At 50.0% G+C, this 24,938-nt stretch overlaps 2 protein-coding genes across 4 annotated transcripts in view; one reads left to right on the top strand and one right to left on the bottom strand.

Annotated features, from left to right (window-relative positions):
• Positions 1–4,098, top strand: part of IGSF3 (immunoglobulin superfamily member 3) — a 100,088-nt gene extending 95,990 nt beyond the window's left edge. For both annotated transcript variants that reach the window (XM_056328730.1, XM_056328729.1), the window contains one exon: positions 606–4,098. In XM_056328730.1, coding sequence (XP_056184705.1) covers positions 606–856 — 251 coding nt within the window. In that variant the 3' untranslated portion in view covers positions 857–4,098. The remainder of the gene's footprint in view (positions 1–605) is intronic.
• Positions 4,099–4,888: 790 nt separating this feature from the next.
• ADPRH (ADP-ribosylarginine hydrolase) lies at positions 4,889–14,434 on the bottom strand. 2 transcript variants are annotated; one of them, XM_056328731.1, is made up of 4 exons: positions 13,924–14,434; positions 12,822–13,168; positions 6,136–6,496; positions 4,889–5,396 (listed from the first exon to the last, which is right to left on the bottom strand). In XM_056328731.1, exons 1-4 carry the CDS (start codon positions 13,989–13,991, stop codon positions 5,009–5,011), a joined length of 1,164 nt encoding a protein of 387 aa, XP_056184706.1. In that variant the 5' UTR covers positions 13,992–14,434; the 3' UTR covers positions 4,889–5,008. The 2 variants fall into 2 exon arrangements, with proteins under 2 accessions (XP_056184706.1, XP_056184707.1); XM_056328732.1 differs by lacking the exon at positions 13,924–14,434 and adding an exon at positions 13,505–13,634.
• Between the last annotated feature and the right edge of the window lie 10,504 nt (positions 14,435–24,938).

The raw sequence follows: 24,938 nt of genomic DNA, 5'->3' as shown, positions 1-24,938 counted from the left end.
CGTAATCCAGCTCTTGCTTGGGCTTAAGCATCCACACTGCACTTAGCTCTGTGCTGGGGCTGCCTGCCCCACAGCACTTACCGCCTGGCGCGTCTCGAGTCAGTGAGGGCAGACATTGCCCCCCACTGGGGTTTAACCCTTGCCTTTGGAAACACCCTGGAAGCTGGCTTAGCTCTGCACAAGGGTCTCATCCAAGCAGCTCTTGAAGCCATTGGATGGTTTACAGGCTCCAGAGAGAACTGGGGTCATGAGAGTTTTGTGAGCCCTTAAGGGAGGTACCCTGGGGTGCTGCCTCTTGTGTACCACCACTGAAAGGGAATCGATTCTTTGTGAGGCTCTCCGCTTCATAAGATCACATAAAATCGGCATCAGGGAGGACTCTTTCTAGCACTCAGGAAACTCTTGGGGGGGATAAAGCCAAAACATGTCCTGCAATAACTTTCTTCTGATGCTCTGTTTTCCAATATTGCTATTTTTCTCACAGCCCTAGCTCCTGCATTGACACAAAGTAACAAGCATCTGGGTTTTTTACATTTCTAAAGAAGTTTTTAGGCCCTGTGTTGCAGAGAAGCCATGAAATGTGACTGTCCTCTGTCTCTTTCCAGGCTCCACCCTGCAGTCTGTCATCTGCTCCAACGACGCCCTCTTCTACTTTGTGTTCTTCTACCCCTTCCCCATATTCGGCATCTTGATCATCACCATCCTCCTGGTGCGGTTCAAGAGCCGGAACTCCAGCAAGAACTCGGAGGGCAAGAACGGGGTCCCCTTGCTGTGGATCAAAGAGCCCCATCTCAACTACTCTCCCACTTGCCTAGAGCCGCCGGTCCTCAGCATCCACCCAGGAACCATAGACTAAAGAGGCAGAGGCACCCGGGGGGACATGCAGCGAGAGAGAGAGAGAGAAGCAGAGACACACCGGGAACCCTAAGGAACAGAGTGGGTTTTGTTGTTCTTGTTTCATTTGTTTCAGTGTCTGTGCTCCGACGTGGCGGCTGAGCTCTGTGGAGCACCCAGCCAGCGGGGACGGGAAGGTCCGAGGCTTCCTCCAGCACCTGTGGGAATGCACCCCCTTGCCCCGACAGACGGAGGGGAGGGTCCCTGCGCTTGCTGTACATAGCAGCTGTTCCTCTTGGATTAAGTTTGCTCCCATTAGTTGCTGTCTTTTGGGCCATTACTTTTTTGTTGTTTCTTTTTTGGTCGCTCAAGGAACTGTAAGCTTCCCCTGCCCTCCATACAGTGAGGAGTGCCCAGGGGGCATTTGGTCCTGGGATGATCTCTTTGGAAGTAAATGTATATGTTTTCCAAAACAGACTGGTTTTCCTCCTCAGACTCGGTGCCACAGTGAAGGTCTTCTCCCAAGGTGCGCTGAGCTAGCTCCTCCTTCTTCCAAAACAAAGCCAGGTCCACCTCCAGAGGGGTTAGCTGGGCTGTCAGGAGGTCCATCTTAAAGACTGGCTGTAGCCTCAGCATCTTCTTGCCTCCATCTTACTGTTCTCTCAGGAGGGAGCGGTTCACCTTTTGGGAGCGTTCCCACATCTTGGAGAGACTGAATATTCAGCGCGCTTGCGGTCAGGACAAAAGCAACTTAGTTTGTCTCCAGGAACTGAAGAGGGGAATGGAAGGAGGACACCTGAAAGCTCTGACTTCGTGGGTAGCAAAGAGGGTCCTCGTACAGTCCAGCTTACCAGAGTCGCGCTCCTCCCTGGTGTCCAGGCCACCACCTCTGCTGAGGCAGGTGCCCTCTGTGCCCCAGTCGTCTGGGGACGGGTGGCTGGATCCAGTCTCTGAAGACTTCAACATGACCAAAGTAATGACTTTAGGAAGGGGGAAAGGAGAAGCTCCACAGGCTGGGGTTCACGGCCCCTGGGTGGTTCAGCCAAGGACCCCAGCTGCAGCCATGGCACGCAGTGGGGATGTGCAATTAATCACCACGTGTCACGAGTGTGCCTGCGGCTTGCACTCCCTGCTGCCGCGCGCTTGAGCAAGGCAAGGAGCCTGCACCACATCGGCACCCTCTGAGAGAAATTTTTCCCTGCGTGTGTGCGTGCATCTGCCGCTTTTCATTTCTGGGGCTTTAGGAGGAGAAACCGTTTCTCCATCAGCTCCCCCTCCTGGCAAAGTCACCTGCCCTTGTCCGAGGCAGCCACTGTGGCAGGAAATGCTGTTCTTTCTGTGAAAGATATGGCTCTCATGAACCAAACCAGGGCTCTCGCCACGTGGGGCACCTGAGCTCCCGTACCCCGTAATGCCAAGTACCCCTGCCCTGTCCTGTGGAGGAAACCGCCTCCTCCCCCATACGCCCTAAGCGTGATGTCTGGCGGAAGAAAATGTTTGCCAAAAATGGCCTTTTGTTGTCTTCCTTGATGTCTTCCTGGCACATCCAGCCATTTATTTTTCGCAGCGTGGCTGAGGCCAACCAGGGCAGATGGGCGCAGCCACAAGAACCACCCCTGCCTCACGGGTGAGAGGTGCCATACCCACAGCCGTTGTCCTCTTCAGGAGGGTCGGACTGCTCCTTGTGAAGAGAAGGGGACCTCAGCAGATGCTCTGTAGCACTAGTCGGTTAGACCCTGATGCCTTGATGTTTCAGAGGTGGTGAAGCCTCAGGTGTGAGATCTGCACTGCGCATCCTCTTTCCTGACTGGGAGAGGACCCGTGTGGCCACAGACCACCCTGTGCTGGGCTGTTCAAAGTCGGACACCTCTGCTCCTGCACCAGAAAGGCATTGGTTTCTTCTTCTGCTGGGAAGCCCAAATTTCACTTGTCCCTCTGCAAAATCTGCCTCCTTGAGATGTTAACTGCTTACTGGCCCCAGCATATGTGTAATATCCCACTCATATATATATATATATATATATATATATATTGAAGTATCGCACACCCGCACACTTGTCTTCCCTTTCTGGATAAGGCGTCTGCAAAGAGAGGAGTGGGATTATAAGTGAATGGAAATGAAGAACCGAGGCGCAAACAGCAGCAGCTGCAGCCAGTGGGTGATGTTTCATAAATGTAGTATCTCCTGTATATACTGCTCCGGGGCAGGAACTGCAACTCATTTCAGCTTTAAAGGAAGAAGACAAAATGAAGTCAGCAGGAGCTGTTCTTCCCTGAGAGCACTGCGCTGCACCTGAGCCATGCTGCTTCTCGCCAGCCTGCCTGCCCTGGAGCAGGGCTCTCCTGGAGGGCTGTCCCGTGGCCCCATCCCCCTGGCTGGAACAGGTCCCTTCCCAGCCCTGCGGTTCCTGCACTGAGCCCAGGTTTTCCTGGGAAGCGGCTCCCATGGCGGTCCCTGAATGTACCTTGCCGGTGACATTTCTCCATTGCTCTGGCAGTGTGTTGCCCAGTCTCAAACTTCTCTGTTTTTGTAAGGCAGACTCTTCCTGTAACAAGTTTTAACACGAAGCTTTTCAAACCACTCTCTCTGCTGTAACTTTCTGTAATGAACCTGAGAAGAAAGAGAGATACCCTATCCATGCATGATGTGGAAAAATGTTTGGGATTTTTAAAAAAAAAAACAAACAAAAAACCAACAACAAAAACTTTGTACTATGTTGCACTAAAACATGTTTTATACAACACACCTGAGAGCTGTAGTAAACTGTGTTGAAATTGTGAATCCTATTGCTGTTTTTTTGTCGGATCTGGGCTTTCATTATGCCTTTATGTGCACTCCCTGCATAAAGGCGTGCAGAACTCCTTGTTTTAGCAGCCTCTCCCCCTCCCACCACCCCTATTCCCTGATGTATTAACTCACCTCCCACCCCAGTAGCGCATCTCCTCTCTCTTGCAGGCTTGAGCTTGCAGACATCGTGCACCCTCTGGCTTTTCATATTTCTCTCTCTCATCCCTTAATTCATCCCACAACAGAGGTGTGATGCCAGGTCTATTTATTGAATGGGATACACTGCTTTTGAAATTGCTCTGAAAGTAGTACTTTGCTGTGTCATAGTCTAGATTTGAAGAAAACACTTTTTTTTTAAATAGAATTATCCATAGCGAATACTAAGCAAATCATCTTTAGTAACTTTGATGTAAGCAGAATAATATAGTTCACTGCAGAAGTTGCTTAAGTCGATATAAAAATGCAACCTGTTACTTCTCTTTACCCACCTTTACCTTGAATAAGGGTTTGGTCAGTAGCCTAGAACTCCCACAGTAACTGAAATAGGGAAGTAGCGTGATACATTCTTACCTGTACAGCAAAACTGCTGTGAACTTGTGCAAAACGCACTGCTAATGCACCTGTAAGGTTGGGTTTGGGGTTTTTTCCACATTCGTTTAAAACAAAAAATACCCTCTGCTAAAATAATTGCATGAGAAAACGCTGCTGTCCTCGGACACAACTGGCTGTTTGTGCCGCTGCACCCCCCCTGTAGGTTTGTCTTGGGCTACATCTGCTGTAGTCCCTGTGTTAAGGAGCAGAGGTTTTAGCTCTGCAGATGCTCCATGCGAGATGGCAAGCGGTGTCCCTAGCACTCCCCGTTGACAGTACCAGGCAGCAAGCTTGGGCTAGCCGTCACCGGTTTGCCAGGAGGCATCTCTGCCAGCCCACGTAGGCTCTGTGCGGCCAGGCGTGCGTCCCTGACCCCCTCTGGCATGCTCGTGTGGGCAGGACCCTGCTCTGGGGTAGCTTGAGTGGGTTTTGCTGCATGCCCTTGCTGCTGGAGCATGGCTGGCGATGCTGCCGCAGTGGTCCTGCTCCCCTTGAGGACCAAACAATGTGTATCCGAGGAGGAGTGTCTCAGGGCTTGGCTGCTCGAGGGCCTGTTGTGTGCTCCCATCAAACCACCTTGTGACAGCTCCCCCCACCCCCAAGTCACAAACTGCTAGCTCCGAAATGGCCTCCCTGCTGCAGGCAGCACACACAAACAGAAAAAGGAGGCCTGGCTCTGGCTACGCTTGCACACTTTAATCCAGCAGGTTTGCAAACCAAATCTGCAAAACCTTGAGGAAGTGAGGGGTGGCAGGTGGGGTAAGCACGCCCCAGGGGGGGCCTGCCACCCCCTGCCTAGGCAATGTGGTACAAGTCCTTGGCCACCTGCTCCAGACGGTCTCTGTACTCCAGGTGGGCATAGAGGGAGGCGTGGACCCCCTGGAAGCCGTGCATGGCCCCCCACCAGCAGGCTGCAATGGCAGCAGTGGAGTCACTGTCTCCCCCGTGGAAGAATGCCCGGTGAGCCAGCTCTGTCCAGGAGTCCCCTGCACCCAGCAGCGCGTCGTAAGCGATCATGGGGGCATCGTGCCCGCTGCTGCCCCCCCAGCCATCATAGCTGAGGGAAGTGTAGAATGAGTCTCTCTCTTCCACACCATACTTGGGAGGGAAGGTGGGCGGCGAGACCCCATCCGATATGCCTCGCCCTGCCAGGTATTTTTTCCATTGCTCTTCGAAGTAATGCCTGCAAAACAGGAGACGGGATGGAGGGGCTGTAAGAGACATCCCACAGCAGAAGCATATACTGAAGCTCCCCACAGGCGCGCCCGGCAGCAGCTGAAAACTAGCCACATCATGAGCCCGGAGCGATGGCTCGGCAAAATGGTAGGCATCCCCCATTTGTCAAACTAGGAAGATGATTTACAGTAAGAGGCACAAGGACATGTTTCAGTGAGTTAAGATTTCCCCTCCCTCCAGCCACATGGGAGAATGCAGCCCAGCACCTGCTGCTGTCGCGCTGCACAGGATTCAAAGGCTCAGAGCGAGAACTGAGTCATCCTCCCAGGTTCCGAGTACCTCTGCCCCTGTGTGTCTGTGCCCCTGTGCACGGAGCCACACCGAATCTGCAGCCAGATTTGGTTATAACTTTCAAACTGAGCTCAGCCCTAAGCCTGGTGCTGCTCCCCAGCCCTGCTTCCCAGCTTTCATCAGCTCACAGCTGCTTGAGATGACGAGTCTAGCCAAAAAAATGGCACAGCTACATGACCCAAACCCAATCTGCCTTTTTTTTTTGTTTCTTTCTTTTTTTGTTTTTTTAGTAAGTTAGAGGTATTCTGAATGGATTTGATCCCATGGCAGGCATGTGCTGCTCTAGGAATTTACCGTAATGCGATTACTGAAGCTTAAGTATAAACAGAACTCGCGTCTCATACGTGAGGTTCATTTTCATTTTAACACAACCCGGTGCTGGCAGCGCAGCTCACCATTGCCCCATGTTCTCCTCCACGAAGAAGCCAGTGTCCCGCACATAGGCTTTCGCCCGTGGCAGCACCTCCAGCAGCCCCTTCCCCCAGGCCGGGGGGGGCACGCTGTTCACTGCAAAAGCCGTGAAGAGGGCTGATGCCAGGGACCCGAGGTAGCCAGTGGGATGGTGGTGAGTCATTCGGCCGCTTTCGATGCTGACTTGTACCAGGGTGTCCAGCTCAGCAGGGTGGCAGAAACGTAGCCCAATGCACATGGAGCGCATGGCAGCCCCGCAGCCTCCCTCCCGGGGGCTGAATGGGATCCTCCAGCCATCCGCCCGCCCTGGATCCAGCTTCAGTGCGTTTTCCGTACACGTGGCACCTGGACAGGAGTGGCAGAGCCCGAGAAAGAAAAGAAAGAAACAGAAACATGCATCAGCAGGAGTCAGGGTCACGTAGCTGGGGAACAGAGGGAAGACAGGCAAGGTAGTGGGGAAGGAAGCATTAGTCTGTGTAAGGAATTTGAGCTTCCCTTTAAAAACATCAGTTGTCTGCTCACATAAGTATCCTGCCTTAAATTGCTGGTGCATCCTGCATACTCCCAAGCAGACCTGATAATTCCTGTTTGTGAAAATAATTTTAAAAGTCTAGGGAGGTAAGAAAGTCCACTGACAATTTATTTGCATTGTTTGTATTTCCATTTCATGTTATTTAATAACTTCTCTATAAAACATACATAATCTATACATTAGGTATATTAAGTACACATATATCTAGATATCTAGATCGATATATATAAATAGAAACAAAGGAGGTTTGGAGGATCCCTGACCCCAGGCAAAGCTAAGTCCCTCTGCTTTTTTAGTTTAGCCTCTTTACAGGGCCTTTTAAAGGCAACCCCACAAGCTCCCCAGGAATCTTTTCCATTGCCTCACTGATAGGAAACATTTCCCAGAGCACCCCTGCTGCAGTTCAGTTTGTCAGAAAGCGATGAGTGTAGTAACTCCCTCACTGCAACGCGGCTCTGCCTAACTGGCTTCACTGTACTCTTCTTCAGCAAGCTGAAGAACAACTGTACTAGGCGAGACCAAAGGTTTGTCCAGCCCACTAGCTCGTCTCCAAACACACCCACTGTCACAGATAGCTACAGAAAGGCTATAAAAAAATGAGGCAAGTACAATGGTTCCCCAAGAAGGCCAGCCTGGCTTCCAGCAGAGCACAGCCTGCTTAAGTCAGAAGATGGATCCGAAGTGGTATGTTCAATAACCCCCAGTGGACGTAGCCACCATGAACTGGTCTCCTTAACTTGAACCCATGCGTGCCCTCAGACTCCTTTAATATCCCATGCTAACAAGAGCCACGATTTTGTTATGCAAAGCATTTCCTTCTGTTTTAAACTGCCGTTTGACAATTTCCTTAAACTCCCCTCTAGTTCTTCTAGTACAAGAAATAACATCTTGTCAAGCTGCATACTACTTGAGATTGTATATACTTTCTCCCTCTTCCTTAGTTTTCCCTTGCTGAGCTGACACCCTAGCCCAACTTGACCTCTCTTCTGGTGGGAAGCCCCACCGTAACTCCTCCTTCCTCACCTCCATCTCGTTCATAGTTCTATTTACTTTTAAAGAAATTTATTTCTTCCAGTGGTGCTGCTTCAGAAACTCACTTGTTAGTCCAGCACATTAACAGGCAAAGCCATCTGCACAAACCATCCAAATTTCAGAGCCTAGCCAGCTTCCCCAGTCAAGACCGTGAAACAGGGTTTGAGAGCTAAGCCAAACATTTGTGTGCAAGGAAGGAGAAACAGGTTTGAAACATTAAATTACCTTTGATTCTCTTCTTCCTTTTCTCCTAGTCGTCTTGCCAAACCTGAAATACTTCTTTTCCAGTAGAAGGGTAAATCAAGGGCAGATTTCAAGCCACTTCATTTAAATTTTAATGTGTTGGACAATGGCAGACACGGACTCAAAAGACTAAGGCTTTCTTCTCCTACCCACAGCACGCCCAGTCCTCTCTCAGACACACAGGGTAACAGCAGCAGTTGACGTGCTCACGCCCCTAAAATTTGACTGTTGCTTCTATACTTTGCTGCCTAACTAGGATAGGTAGCTGATAAAACTTGGAGGTGTTCTGTTACTTTGAAAGTTAAACTAAATAGAACAGAATGGCAAGGAAGAAGCCTGGTCAAAAAACTTAATCTAACTCTAAAATTCAATTACCTTTGGTGCAATTCAATCACCACGACCTGGGACCCAGCTAATTGCAGCTAGGTACTGCACTAAGCATTCTGCAGAGAGCTCTTCTGCACTTCCATTTACACACCTGACAGTAGGATTTGGAATATGGCACTCTATTTTTCCTGCACGTGGCATTTACAGCACCCTTGTAACTAAAATACCTCCATATCCAAGCATACCTTTAAGATTGGCTTCTGGACATGCTATAAAATAAATAATGGCTGGCTGTTGTCAGGAATAAGGTCATGTGCTGGTCTAAATGTCTTTAGCATCTGTCTTTTCCAACAGTGTTGTTGCATTGTAGGCTTATTAGATAAGCACAGCCCTCTGTGCGGTGTGAACAGGCAGACCAGCTCCCCATGAATGGTTGTCTGAAACTGAAAAAGCAGCTCGGTCCTGTGGCTGTTGGGCTATTTGCCCCACAAGCCTGTCAACCAAAATCAACTTTGGGAATGGGAACAGCCTATGCCAGTCCCCCCCATAGGAAAAAAACAGGTTGCCGATCAGCACAGCCCATGTCAGGCCACTTTAGCTCCCAGGAATTCCCCGCAGCCTGATCCAGGCATGAACCTGACCTGCCATTTCACCAGCCTCATCCCTGCCTGCTATGCCACCACACCAGCCTCTCACGTCATGCCACCACCACACTCCTCCCAGTAGATGAGATCTGCTGGTTTTGTGGTGCCATATGGCCAGCCAACCCCTGAATCAGTCCAGATGTTCCTTACACATCCTTCTTCCTGGTGATTTACGGAGTGAAAATTGCAGGGCCGTGTTTCTCAGCTGGAAGAAGCGGTAGGCAGAGCATGTGGTGTGGGTAGCGCTGGGCTCTGCCAGGACTGATCGTCACCAACCTCTGAGCTGCCTGGGAGTTTGTTTTCGTGTTGTCTCAAAGTGGGAATGTGTTCAGGCTTCTAAACCTGCTTTTCATGTAGTTTATTAATTCATAGCTGGCCGCTATGTATCAAAGTCATTAAGGGGGAGTCAGTATAATTTCCAGCTTTTTAACAGAAAATCGGTGCATTTTTCAAAAATCTAACTATACTAAGCATTGCACTTATGACTTATAACCTGTGACATGACATTTAAAAGAACCTGTCAAACAAAGCCACATTTTTAAAAAGCTGTGCCAAGTACCCTATTCATATGTTACTGGTAAAACAAACCTTCTGCCAGGAAGACAAGGGGAAATGGAGAGAGCAAAAGGACTAGGTAGCTTAAAATCAAAATCTGCTTAACAAAAGCAAAATGAACTCTGTAATCTTGCTGGAACTGTGAGAAAGACATTTCTTCAGGACATGTTTGGGCAGATTGAGACCAGACAACTCTGTCCTTGATAAAAAGTGAGATTGTTCTGGCATTAACTGTAGTCAAAAGAAAATGAGGAAGATGACAAGGCTTAAACTGTAAAGAAAGACTGGTTATTGTGCAATACAATTTGCTTGCAGCTTTAAGCCTGTGCATATTATTCTAAGAGATGACTACTGATAACCTGCAAATGGAAAAAATTGTATAAAACAAACCAGTATACAACAACTAAGACTCTTGTGATTTATGAAGTATTACAAGTATTATCCTCATGCTTTTAAACAGTTAAAAGCTGATTTAGGAAGACTAAGCTGAAATCACGTCAGGTCTTTTTTTAAGAACAGGTTTAAAAAAAAAACTGCTGTAGGAGTTTTCAAATCAGGAAATCCTGTTTTGGAAATCCACCAAATCCTTGTTAGGAATCCTTTGTACTAACAATAAGAAACTAAAAGAATGTTGAGGGTACTGGTCTAAAGAAAGAAGAAACACAAGCAAAAAGTAGCATGTGAATAAAGTTTTGTGAAAAAAAGACCTCAACAAGTTTCCAGTAGAACTGGATGCTATTTCTGGAACAGACTTCCATTCCACTTTAGACTCTTCATGAGGAAAGACAGTAACAGTTCTTTGGGATCGATCAATACACATTAAAAAAGGTGAGTTAAAACAACCACACAGTGGTAAATAATTCCACAGGGAGAAGACTTGGACCAAAGAAAAGAGTTTAGCGGCAGAAGGTCTCCTGGAGAGCTGTGGAAGCAGATGTAGTTGTACCATGAAAAAAGTACGTCTGTGCTTGTGGCGTTTAATTCATTGGCTTCGTTATCTGCAAAGAACAATGAATTTGGGGCTGTGGCCCATCACAAATAGCACTAACAGATGTAGGGAATTAACCTGCCATTGAATTAAGACAATGAGTTCTCTCCTGGGGCAGCATACTTGAGGGACCCTTCCATGGCCCTCTGATGATTCATAACGTTGTGGGAATCCCTTTGTTACTGTGGGTTTTGGTTTTTAGGTCTGGACTCCTTTGTGTGGGCGAGCAATGTGACTTTCCCCCACTGGTCTGGGGCAATCTCTTCTCTGTTGGGTGAAAGTTGCAGCAGCAACTTTCCGTTCTCAGCCTGAAGGACTGCAATTCCCCAGGGAGTATTTACTTTGCCCAGAACAGCATCACCTTGGGTTATATTCTGAGTTTAGATCCATTTACTCGGAACTGCCAAAAGAAGTTATCAACATGCAACTTCTGTCATTAGGATTTATCAATATGGCATAGAGACTCCAGGCTGCAGACAGCTTTTCAGGATATGCATTAGGTATTCCCTTTGGCAGTGTTTCAGTGGGCATTGAACTATTAAGTATCAGGATTTAAGCTCCCAGAGCAGACTGTCTTTCCTGTGGCTGCAGCAGGAGCACTCCAGAACGCTGTTACAAGAACATGCCCAACTGACTTCCATTTTTTTCCAGGTTACTTTCCCTACTTTCCCCAAAATTTTACAAGGTTAAGTGTCTACTGACCCACTAAAGATGTTGCATTTCTCTGTTTAGCTAGATTACCTGACCTTTCCTTGTCACTCTGATTAGTATCCACAGCAAATTTACTTTTAAAATCCTTCACTTCCAAATGGGAACTGCTTTTTGGCACGTGGTAGCTCAGTTACTCACAGGACTGCAGCAGGTGTGCTATTAACCTTAGCTATTAATTACTAACATTTAAATTTTAGGTTCTTTTCCTCTTAATCTCAGGTTTTAGTCACAAAGATAATGGAGGCAAAAGTACCTTCCAGGTGCTGTCTCACTGCCAGCTGTGGTTAGTCCACCTTGGCAGACTCCATCAGCTGGGGAAACTACAAGATGGTCTTTTGCCAAAACAGCAGTGAATCTCTTGGAAGTTTAACCTGCTGACTCCCGCTATCCTAGTGAGCATCGTTACCCCTTCCTAAATATTTTATTAACTAGGCTACTCCAACAACTGAGACTATCTGTGTTTAAGAATACTGATAGTTCTAGTCTTTACACAAGGGTAGGAGGTCACTGTGGAAAGGATAAGCAGAATAAATTCCTGCTCAAGTTTCCAACTTGGTTTATCTTGGAAATGCACAGCTCTATCACACTGTGCTCAGTGGCTCTAAGAAAGCAATGCAGGATTTGGCCTTTCCCATGTTAAATGTCAATCCAGAACATTCTTGATCTATTCTGACCACTCCAAATAGGCATGTCTAGGCAATTTTTCAATGGATAAACATTCCGCGGGATAGCTGAATTTGAGTGTTTCCTGAATACTTTACACTGCCTGCCCTAGTCCAATCAGAGGCCTAGGATCAGTAGCTCCAATTTAAGTTTAATTCAAGGCCAGGCCATAAACACAGAGACAGATGGGTGCTCAGGAAGGCGCTGGGTCAGCAGCCCTGGGTGAACTAGGAACTAGAGGAATGTTGCATACAGCTTAGTTACTGCAGTCTGTCAAGGCACCCTTCCTGAATAATGCCACACACTGCCAGTCCCCACTGCCTACTGCCTGCGACCCAAACTCAGCACCACTGTGTCTATGCAGACAAAAGAGAGGCGATGGAAGTACACAGTTCAGAAAAGACCATTGCAGCTCAACCATCCTACCACAGAAAGCAGACACGCAGAGCTATCTCAAAGCAGACTTTGGGTTTAATAAACTTCATTATTCCAAGCAAGGATCTTTTTGCCTTTAAATATATTTTATGTGTAATACTACATAAATAATAAAAACCAAACAGAGCAGCATCTCAGGCTGTGCATTATACATCACTGAATTTGCATTTTTCAACCACTGAGTGTAGGAAAAGACACATCCCCAGCACAAAAGCCAGCGTCCTTTCCCTGAGTTCAAGGCCAGCCCTCAAACATGCCTATAAGAATGTTTTGTAAACACGGGCATTTTCATCAGAAAACGTTATCTTTTTCATCTAGTTCAGAGAAGCCCAAACCACTTCAGCTTGCCTTACTCTGTTCTCTTTAGCTCATGCTGAAACAGGTAACGAGTGTGGAAAACTTCTGACTTTACACGAAATACAGCTAATGCTATCAACAGCCAAAAGTAGAGCCAAGGCCAGCCTCAGCTCCAAGCTGCAGGAAAGGGAAACACGTTAGCAAGAGGACAGCCCTGCCTAGACACTACTATGGAGGGATTACCTGGAGCTCTGCCCTTCATGTCATTCATGCACTCCTTGTAGTTCTTGGCAATCAGGGAATAGAGATGCGCTAAACTGGGGTTTTTCCCAGCAGCTACCAGGGCTTCGGCCGTGGCCAAGTGCATCACTGTATCATCACTGACTTTCCAACCTTGGATGCTGAAGTTACCGAGTCCCCCCATCTCTGCCAGCTCCTTGTGGATGGCTGGGCCACTCTGCAGGAACTCCCACCGCCCATTGTAATAGCCCAGCGTGTCACCAACTGCACTCAGCACCATCGACGCCACATAGTTTTCCATTGCCTTAGGACACACTTTTTGCCCCAGGATTGCTTCAATGCAGAAAATACTATGGGGGAAACAAAAAGAGAAGGAGATTGATAATAAAATCTTTCCCAGTTCAGGCCTCTACTGCTAAGCTTCGGCAGATCGACACCTGGCCCAGTACTTCCATCTCCCTCAGAGGATGCATTTCTTCAAAGTACATGCTTCCCCGTGGACCTCTGCCCACCGGCCCCCATCAGTGGGGATGTTGTGCCCCCCCCGCCCCGGGCAGCCCAGCCCTGGGCCAGGGGAAGCCGGCCACGTCCCCATGTCCTCCCAGGGCAACAGCAGGTCCCAGCCGGGTCAAAGACCAAAAGCAAGGGCAGGACTGCAGAAACATGGGCGGGTTATGTCACCACACCTGCGTTCACCCCTGTTTTCAGTGCAGCCCACAGCACGGGGCAAGGAGGTTAGCTGTGCTGCCGGCAGCTCCTGCAGCCTGGGTGGGGATGAGGGGCCTGGCAGAGGCAGTAAGCGCAGGGGCCCTGGGCCTGGCTGCGGGGGAGCCCGGGCCTGGCTGCGGGGGGGCCTCGGGCCTGGCTGCGGGGGGGCCTCGGGCCTGGCTGCCGGGGGGCCCGGGCCTGGCTGCGGGGGTGGCCGGGCCTGGCTGCGGGGGGGCCCGGGCCGAGCTGGCCGTGCCAGGGGGTAGCTTCAGCGACGACCCCCAGAAAAGCCGACGCTCCTCCTCAGGGTTTGCAGCGCCTCACGGCCCGGCCCCTCCGCTCGGGAGAGGCGCAGGCGAGGAAGGATCAGCCCTGCCCGGCCCCAGCGGGTACTTACGCAGCCAGCCCCGCGAGCAACGCCCGCCTGCTCCCGGCCGGGAGCAGCGGCCACCTCCCCGGGGACATCCGACGTGGCGGAGCGCCCGCAGGACTCGGCTGCCCGCGGCTGCCTGAGGCGGCTCCGCCCGGCCCTTCCCCTCCGCGGCCTGCCGGGGCGGCGCGACCGGGGCTGGCGGGCCCGGCTCCCCCCGGGCCGCTGCCGCCTTGTGCCGGCCGGGGGGCGGCCCCCGAGCCGCGGGGCTGGTAGTTCGGCAGGGAGCCCCGTGTGTCCTTCCATTCTCCGGATTGTCTCTTTCTCGGCGCTTAAAAGCACGACAGCCGACCCGGGAAACAAGCTGCCGCATGGAAATGAAGTCACGCATGGAAGCGAACTAGTTTATTTAATAAAAATAAAAATGAAAGGCGCGCTCAGCATTTCCTCCAAAACTGCTCGCTGGTCGGGCCAGCAGCCCCTGGCCCAGCCCCAGCCCTGTGCCCCGCTCAGCCGCTGCGCTGGGGGCAGACCCCGGGGGCTTTCCAGCTTTGCCTTGCCTTCCCCCTCTTTTCTCACCTTGCGTTCACCGCAGCCTGTGCGGACCCCCCAGCCTTCACTGGGGGTCGTTACCTATGCGCCTGCCTCGCCCTTGGGTGTCCTGGGGGCAGCGTCCCCCCCCCCCCCAGCCCCCAGCATGGCCCAGCTCAGCTCCCTGGTGACCCCAGCCTCACCCAAACCAGGGCCAGTCCTTGCCACGTCCCGTGCTGCTGCCTTACGGTGCCTCCCGAGGCGCTTGGTGACCCTGTTGCTTTGCTTTATCCTTTCTTTTTCATGGTGGTGGTTAGGTGGCTGAGGGCATCAGCGAGCAGGCGAGGAAGGGACAGCAGCAGGGAGCTGGAGTAAGAAACAGGATTGAGCACGGCCAGGGTTGCATTTTGCGGAGGACGAAAATTTTTACCCACTGGTGGTCACACCAGCTCTCTCCAGAGCCCCAGTTCATACCAGGAGGTACCAAAACCTCCTATATGCAGGGAAGAAAAAAAAAAATCCCCCTCCCCATGCTTATGAGAGATAGTGGTGGTAGTTTCTGAGCTGCAGCCCTGGGGGATTTCAGGGCAATCGCAAATGTAGCGCTGGGTCAGAGCAGAGTCCCTGGGGAATTTGGGGGCAAGCAAGAGTGGGGGGCTGGAGGGGGGCCCTGGGGGATTTCAGGTAGCTGAGGGCACGGGGCTGGCCAGCAGTGCTTGCCCCAGCGGCTGGGCGTTCTGTACACCGTGCCCATGCGGAGAGCTGCTGCTCGTCCACACCCTGCTGCAAATGTGGAGTTTGAGGAGCATCTGGTAGAGAAAATAATAACAGAAAAGGAAGTGGGGACAGAAGCTGCCAGTGTCTCAGCACTGCCAGCGGTGCCTGCTGACCTTTTCTGCTTCTCTGCATCTTGTTGTTTTATATAGAACGGCTCTGAATTTAATCAGGTTGGAGCAGTGTTTAAAAGCAAAGCAGGAGTTTTCTCTCTTAATGTTCGGGCCCACTTTTGGCTGGCTGGTGTGAGGAACAGCTTCTGTGGTGGCCTGAAGGGCAGAGGAGCGGAGGGAAAAGTTGCAGCCTTCCCCCAATGGGCAGGAAGATGGGCAAATGCCTCTGCATCAGCACAAAGTAACTGCGGCACTGAGGTCTTTGGTTCTTGTCATTGTTTCCTGCTTCCTGAGCTCTTTCAACTTCCTAAAAACCAAAACCAGGATGCACAACGCAGTTAAGTGACATCTGAGATATGTCATAGAAAAATTTCAAGGGCTCCTCATTGACAAACAGAAGACAATGACCCGTCAGCAGGAGCCTGCAAATTTGCGGTGGGGAGAGCAGCAGTCTTCAGGCTTGAATGCATGCATTGATCCCGAAGGGATCTATCTCCTCGTGCGAGTCCCATGGGATGCCCATGAGGTGGGTGATGAGAGCACTCTCCACCAGGGAGCACCTCCAGGTCCAAGATGGTGCAGCGCAGCATTGCCCTGACTAACCCCATGGTGTGGAGAGGTGGGCAGAATCACTCCTCTTTGCAAGGATGGCCTTCTGGTGCTGAGCCATGCAACGAGTTAAAAATTTACCATGTTTCACCTTTCTGGGTTTTTTGTTGTATTTTTTCTTTAATGAAAATTTAGGCTGCGGTGGACCAATGGCCAGGATATGCCTTCTGGAAAGTACCACCTTGGAGCAGCTCGCTGACATGCCCCTGCCATGTGTTGGACACTGTGGTTAGTACTCACTTAGACTCAGAATTTTCCTTCATATTCATCTGGAAAAAAAGGGTAATTCTTTCTGACTAAAAAAAATGTGCCTTTCTAGATGAACCCAGGGTTGAGGGCTCCTGTTTGGAGGGGCTGTGAAGGACAGCATTGCAGCGCTGGAGCTATGTACTGGTTTAGACTACGTGGGACATTTCCTCAGAACTACATGTGGCCTTCAGGCCAAAAGCTGGAAGAAAGTGAACATTAAACTGGCATGGTGCACCCCCTTAAACATGGCACTGCCCCTGTTCTGCATCCTACAGCTGTCCCCAAAATGGGACTGCAAGGGAACATCTGGGATTCTCATTTTTCACCCATCCTATTCATCTTCTCTTTGCCCCCCAGGTTCAAAGGTGACCTTCCACAGGATCTTCTGGGGCCCTCAACCATGTTCATTTTGGACCAATGCCAACCTCTTAACAGTCTCTCATTCTATTAATAGCCCTTTTTTCTCTGTAATGACAGCAGGCATGTGTTTTGAGTGGGGAATATTTCTGGGCTTACCCTAATTCTGAGTCCCCAGGTGCATGTCAGTCTTTGTCACTGGCCAGTCAATAATAATACGCTATAACAGGGGCATTCAAAACAGGGGCTGCAAATGCCACGTGAGGTCTGCATGGGACCTGACCAGCTCACTGCGGCGAGCCTGGGCCACAATCGCTGGTGAGGCAGCGATGCATGACCCCACATGCACCCATGAGGGAAACGCTCGCCGTTGTAGGATGCTCGGGGCTGCTGTGCTCGTTCTGGCTGCATGTTTGCAGCAGGGGATGGGCACCCAGCAGCAGCAGCAGGTTCTGGCTCTGCACTTCCTTCGCCCTGGGCATGGCAGGACCTTGCCTCCTCCAGCTAATCCTGGTGGGGCGGTCACCCTCACTTGTTGCCTGACTTCCCACGGTAGTGACAGGGGGGTCCCTCTCGTCTATCTGTCCTGTCCAGGGACGCAGACCTGAAAAAGGTGGCAAGCGCCTTGGCTGCAAACACAGACTGTGTCTGGGGCAAAGCCAGTTGCAGGGATGCCTTCGCCTAGACATGGGATCATGTGAGGAACAGCAAGAGTGGTTTTGAAGGGCTTGGCTGAAGCAAGTTTTCAATATGGCAGCAGAAGAGGTGCCTTTGGGCAACCAGCTTGGTTTCAGAGAATACTGGGCTTCAGCCTCTTATTCAAGAAACCAGACTTCACTGCAGAAATATCTGCCTCTTTCTTTCCAGACTTGCGTCCTTCAACAAACTGTCCAAGAGCAGGCCTGGCTTGCTGCCCAGGGCAAAAGGAAAATGGTGGAAAATTACTGTGTGGCACCTACCACTCTCCTCAGGATGCTTCCAAAAGCCCTCTTTAACACAGATTTAAAAAGAAAAATTTTAAAACACACACCCCCTCACACATACACACACACAAGTATAACTGTTTCAAATAACCATAATTCTGCAGGGTAGAAGATAAGCAAGGTAAATGATTTACAACAGAGAGAGGCACTGCAATGCCAGCTTGGGACAATCAGCAAGGTCAGTGACACAGGGAACATCTCCTGGGTGAGCTGAGGCCTGTGATCATCACTCTCATGTCCGTATCTGGCAAAAAGAACTGCAAACTGACCTTCACTGGCCCTGCATTAGGTTTATAGCTGGCGTGTTGGTAAGTGGGAGTATGTGAGGACAGGGACCTCCCCAGCAGGCTGCAAGTCCTGCTTTCGAGCCTGGGGATGCCAGTGAAGCAATCCCAGCCAGCTCCTGTGGGTCTGGAGTTTGGCTCGAGCACTGGATCTGAGGCTCCTTGATGTACATCAAGTGACATTTTCATTTTCAGTTGTGTGCCAGTGCTGGCACTGTGCTCCCCACCTGCAGGGTGATGGCATCTGTGGCCCTGCGTCGCTGTCCTTTCTGCCACTTTCTTTCCACAAGCTGCTGGCAGTTGCGCCTCTGTCACTTCTGAGCACATTGGGGCAGGGGGACCAGGGGTGCCCGTCAGAGGGGTGTCATGCCTGCAAGCAAAGAGGCACATCAAGCCTGCCTTACAACCACTGTCAACTCACAGCCACTGGCAGGCTAAATGTGGAGGTTCTTGGAACTTGCCAATGAAGATAAGCCCTAGCAAGATGTGGCGGGTTAAATGCAGCCAGCTGCCTGGCAATGGGAAGGGAGGAGATTTCATCATGCTATACGTTTTAAAACTGTGATGCTCTTCCTGCATTGCAGAAGCAGCAATGTTTAGAGTGTTAAATGTGCTTTCTGCTTGGAGAACAGGTTTCTCCTTTCTGTGTGAAAAGGTACAGTCTGGGGAACATAATGGCAGTCTACACTGCAGAAAGATGTGTCAGGTGTGAGGAATGTGAAGAACAGCTACAGGAGAGGGGGTTTAGCCTTCTGGAACAGAAAGCACAGCGTCTCTCACCATCTTGGCTGTATCTCTGCTGAGGATCCTGGTGTTGGAACAGCAGCAGATGCGGCCAAGCGCATGTGGTTCACACAGGCGACATGTCCTTCCACGCTGCAGCAAAGGCAAATTAACTACCAGTCTCCTCCAAAAACTACCGCACCTCCTTTTCCCTCCAGCTTTCCATCATCCCAGCTGCATGCATCTACCTCCTGCCACAAGGGTCATCCACCTGCAACGTAAAGCCCTTTTGGCCCTCGATCCTGCCAAAACAGAGCTAAGGGAAGGTCGGAAGGTGTGTAGAAATAAGGGTGGGAAAGGAGCTAGGCTGGGGAGTAGGGTCTCCTCTTTCTTCTGCATGCAAGTTGCAAGTGTGTTCAAGCAGTCTAAGGAAATCTCAGACACCGTGCAGGCATGAGAGCTAAACTTGAAGGAGGAAGAGCTGGAGGCACTAGCTGAGGTCTGGGGAAGCAGGCTGATGGGAATGGTGCATAGATATTCCCGTTAGCTTATCGGGGAGTGCTTACAGCACCAGGACCTGCCAAGCTGAAGGATGACTTTCCTCAGCTTGAATGACTTAAACTGAGACTAGGCAAAATCCTAGGTATGATTTCCTAGGTTAGGAAAAGCCCTCTGGTGGCTTTGAGTTATTTGATTGGGTGGTTATTTTCCACCACAGGGATTTCTCTGATGCCAGGTTGTGACCTGAGCCTTCTCCTGCTTTTCTCTCCTGGCTATTTCTTCACCAGCTCCCTCCAAAACACTGCCATTCCTGGGAATGACACCCACTTTTAGCCATATACCAAAAGAACAAAGGGGCATGAGAATTAGTGGAAAAAAGCTTAGGGACAGCATAACATGACATTTGAAAGGTTACTTCTGCATTTGATTCTTCATGAATTGGATTTCAGAGAATTGGGAAGTGCTAGTGTGTGACAGAAGAGGAACATATGAACAAGATCACCGAATGTTCTGTTTTATCCATTGGTCTGACAAGGCTTAAAAATATCTGCCTGTTTCCTTTCTGTACTTATGCACTTTGCATGATGCACTTAGATGGTGACGTTGCCTTGATGCATGGAGAAGTCCTCCTGGAAGGAGGAGCGGGGATGTGTTGCAAAGGACGTCGACTGCTGGCCTCCCCTCTTCCTATTTCACCCTCACCCCACGCACGTACCCAAACTTGCATGGGAATGAAGCCTTCTGAGGCCACCAAAGACGCCGCTGTGCTGTGGGTAGCCCTCTGGTGTGGTCCTGCAATGGCCCTGCTCTGGCAGAAGGGACGGGCCTAATCTTGACAGCAATTGCTAGGCAAAGGAAGCTGCTAACTGTGAAACCTCTTGCTCTTAAAACTGAGATAGCATTTGAGATCTGGGAGGAGATGGTCTGCCACTGATCTGTCAGGTATGTGGCTGCACAAAGCTGCAAAACAGTGTGAGAGGATTTGGTTTGGGGAAAAAAACCAAACATACTTGATTGCTGATACGTGTCAGACCACGTGTTGTCATAAGTCAGTTGAAAGCTAAGAAAATCACAACTCCAGTTGTGGGAGTAAAGTGGGAGTAAAAATGCTGCCCCTCTTGTATGTCATTGCTGCAGTCCATACCCCGCAATGACAGTGGCTCTGTGCTGTCTCCAAGCAGCCACTTTGCTGGCAGCAGAGGAGAAAAGAACACTTGTGCTTTCATTCTGTATCGAAGACCCCTTCCCTGTGCTCTACCCCAAACCTTCAGCAGCGGGAGCGCAGGGCATCTTCATGTTTGACATGGATGTGACAAGAGCATGAGCTCAGGGGTCAGGCTTCGTGTCAGACCAGGCATTTGCTGGATGTGGGAAATGTGTTGGTCTCCAGTCTGTCAAAGCTGCCATTGTGCTGGAGTGGCTGAGGAGCTGTAAGAGGCAGAGAAGTGTGAGATCTTTTTGCATGCATCATCTGCTTGCACTGGGACTGGTGCTTGGGATGTGAAATGTTGCTTATCCCATCCTTGGTCTCCAGAGCCTTCTCATTTTTTCCACTGAATATCCCTGACATGCCAGCTGCTTTGATGTAACCTAGCCATGCATGGCTTAAGTTGTCTTGGCTGCAATAACGAAACCTGTGAGGCCATGCTTGGACTAACACAAATGTGTCCGGCCATAAAGGAGGCTGGCATGAGGCGCCCATAGGCACCTTGTCCCGTGGCCAGGAGGAAGGAAACCAGAAGAGCTGATAGCACTCCTTGCTGGAAGGGGGGTGGTTGTACTTGTGGGTGGTGGTAGGGGGAAACGAGGGGCAGTGTCCTCCCCAAGTTCAGAAACTGGCATGTGAAAACACAGTTCGGTGGTAAGAATTTCTACCAGCAGAGAGGAGCATAGCAAAGGTCATTGCTGTCATTAAGAAACCAAGGCTGGAGCGGTATGTGAGCTGGGACCTCCAAGCAGCCAACTAGCCTGAGCTCAGTAAATGGGAAATGAGATAAAGTACAAAATCAGTTTACCAAGGCTATCTCATGCCAGGCTATCGTAGTGGGTTCATTTTGATAAAATAATTGACTCTGTAGACAGACGACTTCAGAAAGGCAGTCCTTACAGCGCTACAGGCAAAGCCATTAAGCTGGAGAAACAGGGGATTAATGTGAGTGTTGTAAGGATTTACCTAAAGAAAGGACGTTAGGAGGTTGTGCCTGAAGGGAAGTGAGCAGGGTGGAAAGGGGTTATTAACGATGCTCCTCAAAGTGGTGATCTTGTTTATCCAGCAGGAAAACAAGTTCTAATCAGATTCAGTCAGATTTGAAGGGCTAGTCATTGCAGAGATTGTGCAGGGTACAGCACAGGAAGAGCTGATGGCAGCGAGGGCTGGAATAGGGGAAACAGGATTAAAGTCAGCAGCATGGAGTGCAAGCCTGTGCACGCAGAGGAACTGGAAGCTGGCTCCCAGCTTATCCCCTGCCATTCAGAAATTACAAAGGAAGGGGTGTTTTTTATTGATTCATGATGAGTTCTCACCATAGTGTAGCCAAGAAAAAGAAGGTGAGCACAGAGGAGATGTCCCCAGCTGGTTTAAAGGCACTTTTGGGCGGCTATGGAGGCGCGGGGCCCCTGCAGTGGGCATGCAGGGTGGCTGGGCAGCCCTGCCAGGCTGACAGAGGACCAGGCCGGGGGGAAAGCCCTCCGTGTGGGGAGAGACAAAACCAGCATGGCCAGCGCACAGAGGTGTGCAGGGGCATGGCTTCAGGGTGGAAGTGACAGCAGGGTGCCGATGCTGGAAAATGCACGGCGCCAGTGTCTCACCAGGGCATGGGGGCAGCAAGTCCAAGCCTGCACCTCTCCGCGAGCCCACTGCAAAGCCACACTCACCCAACGGGGCTGGCAATGCCAGGTGTCCATTCCTCAGTGGGCCACCTTACCCTGGGGTACATCTTTCCCATGGTAGCAGTGACAGGGTTACGTGCTTTGGGAGAGCTCTTCCAGATGTGTTTGCTTCAAACTTATTTCCAAAGGTGATCCTAGGGTTGCTGGTGATGCTTGCAACCTTCTAAAGGCCCTCATCATGGTGCAGCCTTCTTTCAAAAGTTGAAAACTTCTGAAAACCAGGGGTCAGCTGTGGGATACCAGACAGGGAACCCGTGTGTACATGGGCACGGGCAGCACAACTGCCAAACAGGCCAAACACAGCATCTGTGCTATGGGAGTGCTTTGTCTCTTCTCACGGCTTTTCATGAGCATGTTTAGACCTTGGGTCTCCCCTCAGTCTTCACCCTCTCCCAGTGCCCTAAGTGGAAAGATGATCTATTGATGGAGGAGCTGAATTCAACAGACAGCCTCACCTGAGCCTTCCAGCTAGTGGATGGTGCCTCTGAAGGAAGGCACAACCAAGTAAAAGGCACCCATGCCCCAGAAGTCCAAGGGTTTCCATCAAGAAAGTGTGATACCCATGTAAAGGGGGAAGTCCCATGGCTCACACTTACAGAAAATCAGTCTTCTTTAGGTTCAAAGGGAAAAGGAAAAAAACAGTTGGACACCACCACGTTTAGGTTTGAGGTTCAAATGTTTTCAGGTTTGGTTCTTGTTTTAGGCTTTGAGGGCTTTTGTTTTTGTTTGTTTCCTCCTGAACTCCCCCTCCCACCTTCAAATGTCAACCTGGCAGGTTTCTGGAATTGAGCCTTTCTTCCTGAAAGCCCCGAATTTGCACTTCCCATGTTGCCATCTGATTTGTGTGTACCCTAGAGTGAGCTACGTCTGCAGATGCATCAGCAAGGACAGATACATAGCTGTCTCTAAATAATCAAATTTGCCAAAAAATGTGTTTGGCAAGAAAACTACTCTGATGCGAGGAGTGGTCGATCTGCAGGTTGCCAGCACAACCTTGCTGCAGATGGAGGTTGAGTTTCTTGTTCCAGCGCAGAAATGAGCCAGAGCCTGGTAAGGATATACAGGCACAACCTCAGCACAAGGGAAAAAAGCTTCTTATGTTCTTACAGCTAGTCTCAGAAATAGATATTTATTTTTTTTATATTTTTTTTTTTTTTGGTGGATTTTTTTAGTAGCTCAGTCTAAACCATATCTGGTGTATAACATTTCATCCCAGCAGAACTAATGCCTTTAAAATGAAGCCTAACCATAAGGAAAGCAGAGGACAACAATGCCAAGCAGCGCTGATTACAGGTAGTGCTTTCAGCTCTGTTTTTAATAGAGGGTATAATTCCGCTCTTTGGGTGTGACTCCCGTTGAAATCAGTGTTGCGTTATATATACAGATCTGTGTCAGAATGATATTCACACTTACAGACACTCATCCATATGGGGAAATTGCAGGTAGGAAGCTGGGCTGCAAGATACAGCATGCTCATTAATTCTAATTAACTCCTTATTTACATGCTGTTAGTGGGCACCGGGTATGATTTGCCTTACTCCAATCTGAGAAGAGAGGTCCAAACACAATGGTTTGGGTGAGATTATATATGACAGTCAGAGCTGATTTAATGCCTGACTTTTGCCAACAGGGACCTGTCCCTCCTCTCTGCCTTCAGTCCACCAGATCCCACTGCTGACTCTGGTTCTTGGACTCATCTGATATTCCAGCAAATTGATGCAATTCATAATGATGGCCAAGAAAAACAAGTTTGTTTAATTATTTTTTTTTTTGTTGGGCTAGCATGTTGAACCAGATTCCAAGGGGGCACTGAGGGACAAATGTTCCAGGGTGAGATTTGTCCCTCTCTCTAATCAACCATATGGAAGTAATTCTTGGGATTTTTGTAAGCCTGCATCTTAGGAACCAAGCACCATGTGAATCAACAGTGGATTACTAAAATCAAAACAACATTCTGACACACAAAAGCCACTTACAGATTGTCAGCCTTTAGTCTTATTGACAGATTCCTCAAGCTAGCTGGACAAATGCCCAGCAGACCTCATGTAAGAAGACAGATTTAAAGAGCTACTTCTCAAACATGCTACTTCATACCATGATTCATTCATTTTACACATGCGTTTTCAGATCTGCACGTCATCATATTTGTCATTGGCACTGTGGTTTTATTATTAGGACGGCTTGAATTTCCATGGACCTCAGCAAAACCTCTAGGATCAGAGTCCTCAGACCTCACCTCCACGTGGTCCACTCTGAAGCTGACTCAGAGCCTTACACTTTTCACCCCAGTGAATGCAAGGGCAGGCGCTGCTCCCCAGGTAACATGGAGCAACACTGTCCTGTCTGGAGAAGAACCAGATAGAAAATCATCTTCTCCATGATGCAGTCACTTGTGCCAAATAGTAAAATGCCTGATTAGGCAGGCTTTCCAGGGACCCGCTGTCCTCAGCTGCGCTCCGGCACTGCTGATGCCCAGAGCAGGGAGCGCAGATGCCCTGCCTGTGGGGGGAGGCAGGGTTCCAGCAGTCCTCTGGGGCAGGAGAACAGGGCAGGGAGCGTGCTGTAAACGTGCACCCTGATGTATCATGCAGCAGCCCTCTGAGGTCAGGCAGGTCCCTCTTCAATGCTTGCTTATTGCTGCACTTAAATCTCTTGTGTGTAACAGCACACAAAAAGGAAAATACAGCCCAGCGTGTACTACCAGGGGCTGCATTTCAGCTGTGTCTACCTGACTGCTCGCCTGGTGTGGCAGCCAGTGCTGCTGCACATGGTGCCGTGTTGTCCCCTCTGCCCCAGGGCCACAGTGAAGGTAGTCAGGATGAGGCCATCTCAGCCACATCAGCTCCCGCAGAGCTGCCGTGCCCTGCCAGCCTAAGCTGCTTGTGGAAACAGGAACAAGCCCCTTATGAGTGAGCAGAGGCCTACTACGCAACCAGCACAAATAGTAACTCAGAGCCAGCAACTAAGTTTGAGCCACTTGTGCTGAAATAGCTGGTGCGACTGTTAAAATAAAAATAATCAGCCCATGT

This window comes from Falco biarmicus, chromosome 2 (assembly GCF_023638135.1).
Source record: "Falco biarmicus isolate bFalBia1 chromosome 2, bFalBia1.pri, whole genome shotgun sequence".
Taxonomy (NCBI): Eukaryota; Metazoa; Chordata; class Aves; order Falconiformes; family Falconidae; genus Falco; species Falco biarmicus.
This window is presented reverse-complemented; position numbering and strand designations above follow the sequence as displayed.

Bases quoted from the DNA above. Each gene is read 5' to 3' on its own strand.
- ADPRH (XM_056328731.1), bottom strand. From the start codon at position 13,991: ATGTCCCCGGGGAGGTGGCCGCTGCTCCCGGCCGGGAGCAGGCGGGCG. The intron at 6,497-12,821 runs GTAATCCCTCCA...ACTCCTGTCCAG, and splicing joins CATGAAGGGCAGAGCTCCAG to GTGCCACGTGTACGGAAAAC. The intron at 5,397-6,135 runs GTGAGCTGCGCT...CCTGTTTTGCAG, and splicing joins GAGGAGAACATGGGGCAATG to GCATTACTTCGAAGAGCAAT.